The following is a 12,632-nucleotide window of genomic DNA, read 5'->3' on the forward strand; positions in this document are numbered from 1 at the left end:
CTGCTGTAAAGTTGGGCATTTTAACATGGGGAGTCTATGGGATTGACTCCCTTTTGCAGCCAGCCTCTAGCAGCCAGTTGATGAATTACAGTTTAAGTCACTTCCTTGTTGGCTTCACGAGAGAGAGCGGGAGGTTGTCACTTGGATGAAAGTCGAGTCGAAGTCGACTAGTCGCTGATGACGTCATTAATGAACAAATAAGTCTGGAGCTGTGATAAACACCTTGTGCACAGCTATGGCATATGACACAGCGGTGCCCACATGGCTATTGCTCCTGTAACAGCTCATTTTTAACAGTTCTTTTGTCTTTGAGTCGTTATGTTTCTCACAGATTTCTGCTCGTTCTAAATCCGATACAGAAAGTAGCACAGTAAAGATTACATTCATATGAATGCATTAGTGAGAGCGATTGCGTGTGTGAATTAATTCCACCTGGAAGCGTCTCTCTACTAGTAGTGAAGCTGTGGGATTTAGTTATTAAGAAATATATGCTTCAACTTTTCAGTTTCTACGCTATTTTATTGAGAAATGACAGAACAGTGTTGACAATACATTTCCGCGCTGAATGATACTGTGTGCGCGCGATGTACCAGCTACTGTCTGTAATGTGTGTGCGTTAAAGTGCAGCAGCCATTAGATTAGAACGGCGATTAACTTACCTGTACAATAAGCTGTTTAAAACGTGCATTCTCCTGTTCAATCGTGAGCATCCAGTAATATAATCACAGATGTCTTGTGGAGCACTTACAGAATATGCATTTATTTGTCATTTGAACTGTTTGGAAACGGAGCGTAAATGTGGAAGTCCTTCAAAGATTTCATGTTTTTGATTAAACCATTAAAATGGAATACAGAAAAATTTAAATGTAAAAAAAAAGAAAGCGCAGAATTGGGGCCCCTAAGAATGTAATTTTTGTTAAACTTTTAATAGGCCTAAATTGCGGTTAAATTAAACACGTTTCATGATTTTAATTAATTAGACATGTTTATTGTTAAATTAAATGTGAACAAGGGATTTACAACATTAAAGAAATCCTTTATTCATAACATGTACACGAAAAATCTAAAAGATTAGACACAACTATGGGACACAATCGTGCAGCAGCGAGCAACAGTGAAAGGAACCTCAAGGTTGTAAATGTGTGAAATTGTATAGGGCCCCATTCCTGTATTTTGCCTGGGGCCCCCAAATCACTAAATCCGCCCCGGCATGGTTCAAAAGGGTCAGTGAGTACTTTTTAAGAAATTAATACTTTTATCAAGCAAGGATGTGTTAAATTGATCAAAAGTGAGGGTAAAGATATTTACAATGTTACAAAAGATTTATAGAAAAAAATCATGATTTTGACTACAATATTAAGCAACAGAAATTGCAATAGTATTTCACAATATTACTGTTTTTACTGTATTTTTTATCAAATAAAATACTCAGCCTTGGTGAGGATAAGAGACTTCTTTCAAAAATATAAAAAAACTAGTTTACAAACTACACAAATAGTGTACACAACTACATAAAAGCAATATTTTGATGAAAATATCAATCTATATTATTTTAGTCCTAAACTGTATACAAATTACAATTAATTAACATACTGTAGCATTATGGGGTCTTACCTGGGCCCGACAGCTCAGTCAAATGTGCTTTAATTGCGTAAAACATATTGCAATTCAGGTTGTTTAACATTACAGTCATATATATTTCAAAATATACTAGTCCTCGCACTCACAGGCTTGTAAAGTTTACACAGCATTATGTGGAACAAACCGTTGGCGAGGGTAAATAAGGGTGGTGCCGTTACCTGATAAGAACACTGAGAGCTCCTAAAGGGGTCACCACTGTGGCTGGAGCAAACATGTATGCTGTGAAGTTTGCCGCTTCACCTCCACCCACTGAGAAATAATGCAGGATGTTATCTAAGTTTGTTGGAGTCATCAAAGGAAGATGACTGACAGATGCTTTGCATTGCACTTACTTGTCAAAAGGCCTCCCCACCACAGCCAGTCCTTAAGGTACCCATGACCTCCCTCAGCTAAACGGGCAAGCATTTTCACATATGCAGTTTGTTAAAGAACACAAAACAGAGCCTGCTGGTGATTCTGTCATTATTTAGCTAAGCACAAACAAAGAAGGAACCAGTTTCAACCAATTTCACAATTGTTCTTCAGTCGAGTAAAATAATTAGCATTAAATCCAAATACCCTCAAAAACAAAACCAGTAACTCAACATTCTGAATATTAAAGTATAAACACCATGCAAGGTTTATTGCATCAGAATTTGATGGCACTTTTGACGTTTTTGTATTATGTAAATACTGATGTAAATTGCCTTACCTGCTCTTGTTTCCCCAATACTGGCCAAACGCAGCAACGCCTTCTTTTTCAGGATAATGCTTCCTCCTATGAGGAAAGCTGAGAGCACGGCCAGCGACAAGCCCATCCAGAAATTGTAGTTGCTCCATTTGTCGATGGTGAGAGCTGCTGTGTTGACTGTAGAGTTTATATTGGCGTTGTCTACACTAAAAGACGTGTTGTCAACACCCGCGTCAAACACACAAACAGAGGCGGATGTGGGACAGAAGATCCTTATTACTGAACCTGATCACAAGAAAAAAAGAAGAACTACATGTTACAACAATAGGTTAAATTGCCAAAACAGTTTTTGTTGGGAGTAAAATGCCCAACAAAATTGTTCAAACCAAAAAAAATGCCACCCAGAAAAATTGATTAGTTAATTTTCACAGCAGCTTATTAATACTTTTTATAAAAACGTTTTTTAAAAATCCCTTTTAATGACATGAAACAGCTAAATCATCATTACTAAAACAGTATTTCATCTCTGACAGCATGGCAAGAAAGGGCAATGCACTCCACTATAGGCTGCCATTTTGTTACTTTTTCTTCAACATTTTAATATAATTTATATTTTAATATAATTTATAAATCATACATAGTGTTTTTATAGGGAACAGTGGAACCAAAGGTATGGCCAATCATTGACTGAAAGGCTGATATCATACAATAAGGAATGTTTGTCCTTTAAACAAATATAATGTTATCATGTGTTAATAAACAAGATGTCATTCGTATCCTTTCCAAAGGACAACACATTGATGAGTCGAAACTAATAACTACTCAAATATGCAACTATTACAAAAAAACGTCATTTAAACCTCAAGTATCACCCTACCAAAAGCAGTTTTCACATTACATGCACAAAAACACATAATAAAATCATATCGCAATTTAAGTTAGGCTCTTACTGACGATAGTCGTTAAATAAGACAACAAACGCTCTTACCATTGATACATGAATCGGATGGCAGGTGTATGTCTTTCATTGTTTCGCCCACACTATAAACGACGGGTTAAAATTTACCGAAATGAAGCCATTTAAAAACAAATTCTTTTGTATCAGAATAAACTACGAGATAAACATCTCTTTCGGAGTTCGCCTCGGTTCATTTGAATATGCCAGAATACACGTTCTGCATCGGTTCCTCCCGCGCGCGTAACTTCATAGCACTAAAGAACCACAGATACCTGAGATGAGCGCGCACGTAAACACGGCCACGAGCAAAGCAGGTCGGCTATCGACTGCCACGCACGAGCAGCGTCTCGTTGACACGGGCACGCGGAGTAACGAGCCAGCAGTTGACAACAGGGATACAGTAATGGCCTTCCTCGTAATACAATATGCAGAACTCAAACACACGTGAAACTTCCTATTCAAACATGACATTTATATTGATTGAGCGGGGCAGGACGTGGTTACTGTCACGAGCTGCCTTTAAAAATACTTTTTACAACATGAACTATTATTTTCTCAAATTTGTTTGTTTAAACTTTCATCTCAATGTTGTTGTAAACATAATTCATATATTTACTTATGTCCTATTAAATACTTGTTATTTGCTCGTTTGTACTGTAATCTCAGAGCAGCAGATACTTGATACTGCTTTGGTGATAGTATTGGCTGACAAGTTTCTCCAGAAAGCTGAAGAACCAGAATAACGGGTTATAACGGGTTTGAGCAGAGATGAAAACGAAATACATGCTTATATTGGCTGTAAAGAGTTGTTTAAACAGACAGTTTAGCGGGCTGGCTTACTATATTTTGATCACTGCATGGGCTTGAGCTCATTAAAATGTTATCTCTCTCAGTGCTATTCGATATGTTTTTGTTTGTTGTTTTGCAGCTATGTTCTCCAATCCACTTGGAGAAGGATCATGATGTGCTTGATTCTCTTATGAGAAAGGAGAACATTGAGACACATCAGTTGTTGCATATGCAAATTAGTCTGATCATTCTTTGTCACCTCAACATTTCAATACCACAACCTGTAAAGAACAAGATTCGTAAGCAGTTGTTCTGTTGCGCTCAAGTGTGTCAAAATCAGTTTTTAAATAGAGCAACATGGGGCCATTGCAGACTGCCTGGAGACTGGTAACCTAGAGCAAGTGTGCTCAGTCACACAAAGCTCCCTTGACACTAGCTGCATAACCACAACTTCCACTGAATTTCATAAGATGATTATTGAGTGTGCAAATGCAGGGTTAAATATTAGTTTACATAAATCTTGCAGTTGAAAAAATAAATAAATAAATAAAATAAAATTGTTGCCCAGTTGCAAAATGCAAATACATAGGCCTACAAACAAACAAAAAGTATTTATCTATTTGAAATGAGGGACATGAATGAATAGAGAGGTGACAGATCACAAAAGACTGAAGCAGCAAATCAGAAGTAGCTGTTTTTACATTTTGGGCTGATTTCACAGGATCTCTTATATATATATATATATATATATAACACTGATTCAAACATTAAGTTAAATTAATCTTGCAGGCATTAAATAAAAAGTTGTTCAGTTGCAAAATGCAATAAATAAATAAAAGTTAGAAAATCAATCAATCAATCAAACACCCAAAAAAGAGGACTAAATATTACAGGACAATTCTAAAATCATCTGAAGTCAAACCAGGTGATAAAGTTGGCTTATTGTTTAGAGATTTCCTTTTCGCTAACCATTTTGAAAGTCACACAGGGTGGAATAGGACTTTTGTTTTGCTCTGCCGGTCTATCTAAACAAAATCTCCAATGTGATTATATGGATAAAAAGAAGGTGCTAATAGACATTATAAATGAATTAGAATCCAGACAGGGGCTAAAGAGGGTTAAATAAACCATGTTCATGTTGTTAGTGTTAAAAGGGTCAACACATTTCAGTTTCATTCTTCGTAAATCACATCAATACTCCAAATGATAGTTGCTTGAGCCTATAAACCTGTCATTTTATTTCTCCTTTCTGTCTTCAACAAACAACGAAATCATGTGATATAGAGATGCCCGTGTTGTCTCAACATACCTTTCCCATCCTGCCCATGCTCATGCAAATGTCATATTAGCCAACTGAAAGAGAGATGAGAGTGGAAAAAAACATGTCACTCGTAGCAATACACTGCTTTAATTTGTCTGCATGTTCTAGTTTCAAGATGGCTTTTGTTCAGTGTGTGCGTTGCACTAATTACCATGATCATTCAAAACGGAGCACAACTCTTGCTTGCAGCCTCCCACACAAGCTCTGAAAAACAATTCATACAGCCACACAGAGAGATGATGTTGTTCCCCAGCACAGCTACTCTTTTATAGGACAGATAGGTAGTAAACATCATTTCAATAACAGAACAGCACTGGATGGAGGTTATTATTGGCAGGTCAGATGGCAATGCCAATTAGCACGAATTAACATTAATGACAAGGGCACTAGCCAAATTATGGTCATTATGATTGTCATTGATATCAGACCTCAGCGTGCATGTCATCCATTGAAGGTCTGATGTCTGTAGGTGACTTTATTATGCATATATAAACCCCCTCTTGCCTTTTTGCTTGTGAATCGCATGCAGCTCTTGTGTTAGATGTTATGATTAAGTCTTTTCTCTTAAAATGCAGTGCATCCAGAGTGATTATTAGTGAACACACTGGACACTCTGATATTAGTATTCATATTTTTATTTCCACTTAGCTCCCAATAAAACATTTCGAAGGCAATCTGCTTGTTTGAATATGAAAGCGGGAGAAGTAAATGATGTGAAAAACAGCTTGCAGACAGAAGTTGGTAACAATGAAGCTCTTTCCCAAGTTAAGGAATTGAATTGCTTGGGTTGGCATGGCAACTGTTTTAGGAGAACTGGAAAAAAAATGGAGTTTTTTGCTTACAGAATGATGAAGTTCTGGGTGAGGTGTCAGTCTGGCTTAAAACAGATCTGACTTTGGTGTTGTGACCTTTGTGATACTGTTACGCCCTGTCTAGGGTGAAGGCGCAACATGAAGGAGTACGAGGACTCGGAGGAGTTTTGGAAAACAAATTAACAGTATTTTAATTAAACAATGATTTTACAGTACAAGAGGGGGAATTTTAGCTTCAGGAGACAGCAAGGCCAAAATAACAAACAGAAAACAACTAATATACAAACCTCTAAATTCCCTAGTTCACAAAATAAAATACAATTACTTCCCTAACTTCCTATCCAAAAACAATTAAAAAAAAAACAAGGTTCCAACAAAAATGGCGTCGGTCTCCCTACCTCCCCAGAATATTATTATATACAATTATTTACAATGATAAGCGAACAGATCCGAACAGGGGCAATCCAGAATCATAGTCAAAGAACAGGCGGAAGTCAGTAGTAAGAATAAATGGGCAAAGCAAACTAACAAACAACAAACAATCTCTCACCAGCGAACACTCGATTGAATACATACAGAAATTCTCAGTCCTACGAACACATGTAACTAACTAGCAGAGTCAAGGCAGAGCAAACACAGCAAGAGAGCACAAAAGCTGAAGTAGGAAGTGATGACGGAGTCTCTTATAGGCAGCAAGGAGTCAGCTGACCAGTCAGGGCGTGGCATCAATTAGACTGCAGGAACCAATCAGCTTCTTCCTGGACAGAAGACACACACAAACACGTCCCAAACAAAAGAAAACACAGAAGTAGAACAAAAGGGACGTAACAGATACAGACATTTAAAATGGCTTTTAAACCATGAAATGTTGCAATAAGTTTTACACTAATTACCTGCATTTCAGATAATAATTGTTAATAATAAATCAATGGCCTTTTTCATAAAAATATGCAATCTTATATAACCATACAATGACAATATTGCATTTGGCAATCAAATAATAATAAACAAAACTTTTAGTTTTAATATATATCTGGGGTTTATCTAAGGTACTTCCTCTTGCCATTTTTATCTCTGTAGAATTGTAATTTATTTATTATATTTGTATTTATTCAATATGATATTTAAAATAAATTTATTTATTTATATATATATATATATTTTAATGGACGAACAAGAAGGAAAATAGGTGACAGTTATTTTAAAAGAGATCAAACATTTTTACTAATCTCTCAGGATCTTTTCTTTTTTAGCAAACAGTGATTCACTCGGCTGCAGAATGTGCTCAGTATAAATTAAGCATTGTCTCGGGCATGTCATGTAGCTCTCAGCATTCACAAGCTTTTTGACAAACATAAGAATGCTGGTAACCAAACAATTGGTGATAGCCTTTGACTTCCATAGTATTTTTTCCATACTATGGGAGTCAATGGCTTTCAGCATTTGTTACCAGCATACTTCAAAATATCTTCTTTTGTGTTCAACGGAAGAAAGAAACTCATACAGGTTTGAAACAACTTGAAGGTGAGTAAATGATGACAGAATTTTCATTTTTGGATGAACTACCCCTTTAACGTCACCAAACAGTACTGCAATTCAAGCTGGGTCTTACATTTAGGCACCTCAATATAACCCTAAATACAAAACTTCTCAGCTTCAGCTCTCAGAGATGAATGAATACCTGTAGGCACACAATTAACCGAGTTCAGATAGTGCTGAATTTCTGAACACTTTGCAAATGCACGAAAGCCTCTGGCACTTTCTATGTCTTGAGCATGAGCCATTTCTCTGCTGGAAGTGAGTGAGTGAAAGGCCAGGCCTATGGGGGAAACAGAAGGAAGAGAACAAATGTGGCATTTATCGAGATCAATACAGCACTCTGAGAGCCAACAGAGCTCAAACAAGATGTTCTGTATCAGTGCAGCTCAGTCGTGGACATGAATTCATCTGATGACGTTGAAAAAAGAAACAGAAGAGGTAGATGACTTGACTCTGTAGATTCTGGCATCATTCATTCTTAAAACAAATGCAAATGTCAACTAGTTAAGAACAGAGAGCAACAAAGAGAATAGATAGACACATACGTCAAAAAGCAGAAATTTTGATAGGGAACAAAAAGCGTTCAGTAAGAAAAAGTTTATTTCTGAATACTCCTTGTCAACACGTTGATTTCTTGCCGTTACATCTTGCTGCCGTTTTTAAAAGGTATTTTGTGAGGTGAATGTGAAAAAGAGGAGATTTTTCATAAGTAGGGCTGTCAATGTAATAAGATGTTTTACTGATTAAATAAAACAAATAAGCAATAATAAAATGAACACAATGCTGAAAAACAGTAACAGAAAACTTCCTCAGACAGATTGACAAATCAATCGCAAATGAGACTAGGTGAGTGCTCATGTTCAGTCACATGAAACAAGAAAACAACTTACTGACAATATATAAATCACATTTTGTAATGTATATTTAAAGCTGTCATGCCACAATAATGTTGTATTTTTAAATAATAATTAAATTTTACATTTATTTCTCGGCAGATAGGGATATACATGTGATTAACTTGACTAATTAATCAGTATATCATGATTAATTCGATTAAAATGTTTAATCGATTGACAGCCCTATTTATGACTAGAAGTGCAAAACCAACCAAAGAAAAATCTAAAATACAGAATTTCACTTTAAATACAAGACCAGAAATGATTACAAATATAACAAACGAAACAAATAGCCATTTGAATGGAAAACAAAGGCCACAACGCACCGTTTTTTTCAGCACAAATGTTCCACGTCATATTATGGTTGATTCTCTCTATTTTGTATAAATGGAATCGGCAATAAAAAGGACAGACGATGTACGAACCACTGAAGGTCCACTGGCAAAGTACTGAGGAAGGATACAAACAGAGAAAAGCTCACACCGAACCTGACGGGTGAGAGAAAGTTTTCTTGAATGGCTGTATGAAGATGTTGTGCTTAGAGTATTGACATTCAGTTTTACCTCTGTGCTTGTTTATAGTCATTATATCTGATGATCAGGTCCATTAGAGTTCATCTCATCCGTTGTGATAAACCACAACACATCCTGTTCTGTGCTTGAATCAGTGCGTCCAGAAACACTGATGTGGCACCTCGAAATTCAAAAAGTTAGTCTTAGTTTAAAATTCAAAAGGTTTGAGTATCATAATTTGTTTCCTGTCTATGTATCCAAAAGTGGGTTAATTTTATTAGAGCATAAAGCAACGATTGACGCAACAAGCAAACAAGCCATCGCCACAGTGCTTTGTTCCTCTCAAATGTTAGAGTCAGGCTATTAAACCACCCTATTAATCTCACAGCGTGAGCGATTTATGTGTTTGTCCGTGTGTCAGCTTTTAGGCAGATTTCCATAAAATACTTTTCAAGGAATTGGTTTACACAACAATATTTCAACTGTTATGACAATGACAGTATTACAAACGGAACTTTTAGGGCTTTTAAGTAGATGGTCTCCTGGGTGCTCATGCTGCCCTTGAATTTGTTGATACCGTCACATCTGTGTACACTGACCTCATTAGCGCTTCAGTGTGGGAATGATGTACTATACATATCATCAGCTACTTCAACAGAAAAATGAACGGCAAACAATAACGTGTAGTCTACGACCCCTCTTCTCTCTCTCTGACTGACGTCTTTAACTCTCAGACTCTATCGAGCAGCATGGACGGGGAAGTGGTGATTGATCCAGTGTTCGTAAGTGAAGAGTGAGACTGTGAGCTACAGCAGAAACTATGACAGGACTGGTAATCAGCCTCTCCGAACCTATGGAAGAAGTCACCTTCCCTGGAGAGGCTTGCCAATCAAACTGGTTGGAAAGGAAGACATTTGTAGACTGTGCAATGAAGCTGACACACTGATGTAGCATTCTTCCTTGCTTTTCATTCGACGACATCAAACAAACATTCCTTCCATTCATAACTGTTTCTTAAAGGTGAAGTGTATTTTTTTTATTATTATTTATTTTTATTATTACATAAAAATTCTGTCATCATTTACTCACCAAACCTGTATGGTTTTCTTTCTTTTGCGGAACATAAAAATATATTTTTGTAAGGGGGGACAAAGGAGAGACAATTTTCAAAATATCTTCTTTTACAGTCCACAAAAAAAAGTCATACAGGTTTGGAACAACGTGGGTGAATAAATTTCCAATTTTGGGTGGAATATCCCTTTAAAATACTTTTTCTACCAGATTAATACGCAACATCTATATAGTAAGCACTTTTTAGACAGCATATAACTAACCCAATTTTTTAGTTTAGTGTTGACTATTTGTTTGTCCAACCAATGGCAGACAGAGGTCATTATTTTTCAGAGATTACACACTTCACCTTAAAGGAACAGTTCACCCAAAATTTGCTAAAAATGTACTCACCCTCATTGCATTCAAGAAGTAGATGAGTTTGTTTCTTCATCGGAATAGCTTTGGAGAAATTTAGCATTGCATCACTTGCTCACCAATGGATACTCTGCAGTGAATGGGTGCCATCATCCACAACGTATTCCGCACGACTCCAGTCCATCAATTAATGCAGCTTTTCACTTCACAAGACATTAATTGATGGACTGGAATCATGTGGATTACTGTGATGATTTCATTACCTTTTTGAACTCTCATTATGACGGCACCCATTCACTGCAGAGGGTCCATTGGTGAGCAAGTGATGGAATGCTAAATTTCTCCAGATCTGTTCCAATGAAGAAACAAATTCATTCACAGTACATGTTGGACAGCAAATTTTCATTTTTGGGTGAACTATTCCTTTAACTATCTGATAAATAATGATGTAGCTATGGTTGAAGAATACTTTGGGCAAAAATGTTCCTTGAACAGAGATGTGTGTCAAAGATAATAAGGCAGACGAAAATAATAAAATAAGTGCAGTTGGAAATTATTTGGGGGAAACGACAATAAAGAAACATTGCAGTTCAATTGTCAGTAATTTATGAGATTGAGGAAAACCTCTCAGTTTAGTCAAATTATGCTCATACAAAAACACCGCACGCATGGTCTCCTTATTGCACCGGTGAAGTTCCAAATAAAAAAAAACATCTTAATATTAGAAAAGTAATTTTCCTCCCTCCTTATCTAATTTGATTTGGAGCCCAGAGTGTGTCCATGAATCCATTTGACAGTACTTCAATGGCAGGTGAGCTGTACGCTGCAGTGTCTGCTTTTCCCACTCTTTCCAGCAGTCTCCTGATGTCCCCTTATCTCGGAGAGGCTGATGGCCGTTTACATCCCAGTGGTGCTGAGGCCCATGGCGGCTGCCTGGCCCATACAGGGCAGAGTCTGTGCCGCTTTGGGGAAGTCATGGGCCATCACGCGTCCGTTCTCACCACCACTGCCCATCCTAGTCAGTGTGGAGCTGAGCATGGCCGCATCAATGATTTGCTAGGAGAAAAGAAACACAAAGAAGCGGTGCAGTTTTGAAGCCGGCTAACTCTACGCACCAGCTCTGACCTCAATTACACGTAAACACATTTCACTTGATCTGAGGATTTGCTCCAGCCAGTGCGGGCAATGATCCATGATAAGAAATGGTGAAAAATAACAACCATCAAGTGCAGCAATGATGAGACCAGTGCCACACTAACTTGAAGCCACTCTCTCATGTAGCAATTTTACATAATGAAACCCTGTAGGCTTGAAACTGGAGCTAATGATGTGGATGTTGGCTTGTACATCCTTGACGAATAAATTATTTAAATCCAGCACACTTCAGTGGATTGCTGGGGATTATGTTGCTCGGGCTGATGCAGACTAATTGGCCTGCAAGCAACAACGATTTGTTGCTGTGATATTCTAAATGTGGCTGTTCTGTGATTGTAATGTCTTAACACTTGAAGAATGAAGAGAGAAGAGTGGCATGTAGCTGAAGAAGATGTTGTGATACAAAATACATGGTGAAAATACGTAGCAGTATAACACTCAAAGAAATACTTTACCCAAAAAATGCGAATTTGCTAAAAATGTACTTACCCTCAGGACATCCAAGATGTAAATGAGTTTGTTTGTTTTTTCGTCGGAACAGATTTGGAGAAATTTAACATTACATTACTTGCTCACCAGTGGATCCTCTGCAGCAAATGAGTGCCGTCTGAATGAGAGTTCGAACAGCTCATAAAAACATCACAATAATCCACAAGTAATCAACATAACTCAAGTCCATCAATTAGTGTCTTGTCAAGCAAAAAAAGCTGTGTTTATAATAAAGAAATCCATCAAGGCGTTTTTAACTTCAAATAACTCCTATATCCATACCATTGCTTTGAAAAATTCATCCCGTCTGAATCAGGAGAGAAATATGCACAGAACAAGCACCATTTACATGCAAAAACAGTTCTAAACAAATATATTTTGAAGTGGGAGGACAATGGGATGGACTTTTTCCACTGGAGGAA

The 12,632-nt window shown here is 37.2% G+C and overlaps 2 protein-coding genes across 2 annotated transcripts in view; both read right to left on the bottom strand.

Moving 5' to 3' along the window:
- Positions 1 to 3,457, bottom strand: part of LOC107669324 (magnesium transporter NIPA2-like) — a 9,600-nt gene extending 6,143 nt beyond the window's left edge. The window contains exons 1-4 of the mRNA XM_016461493.1: positions 3,300 to 3,457; positions 2,333 to 2,596; positions 1,974 to 2,030; positions 1,800 to 1,890 (exon numbers count right to left, since the gene is read on the bottom strand). Coding sequence (XP_016316979.1) covers positions 1,800 to 1,890; positions 1,974 to 2,030; positions 2,333 to 2,596; positions 3,300 to 3,339 — 452 coding nt within the window. The 5' untranslated portion in view covers positions 3,340 to 3,457. The remainder of the gene's footprint in view (positions 1 to 1,799; positions 1,891 to 1,973; positions 2,031 to 2,332; positions 2,597 to 3,299) is intronic.
- A 7,524-nt stretch (positions 3,458 to 10,981) lies between these two features.
- Positions 10,982 to 12,632, bottom strand: part of LOC107669376 (glutamate receptor 1-like) — a 59,899-nt gene continuing 58,248 nt past the window's right edge. The window contains exon 16 of the mRNA XM_016461573.1: positions 10,982 to 11,622. Coding sequence (XP_016317059.1) covers positions 11,464 to 11,622 — 159 coding nt within the window. The 3' untranslated portion in view covers positions 10,982 to 11,463. The remainder of the gene's footprint in view (positions 11,623 to 12,632) is intronic.

Source organism: Sinocyclocheilus anshuiensis, unplaced genomic scaffold (genome assembly GCF_001515605.1).
Source record: "Sinocyclocheilus anshuiensis isolate Anshui unplaced genomic scaffold, SAMN03320099.WGS_v1.1 scaffold180, whole genome shotgun sequence".
NCBI classification, from domain to species: Eukaryota; Metazoa; Chordata; class Actinopteri; order Cypriniformes; family Cyprinidae; genus Sinocyclocheilus; species Sinocyclocheilus anshuiensis.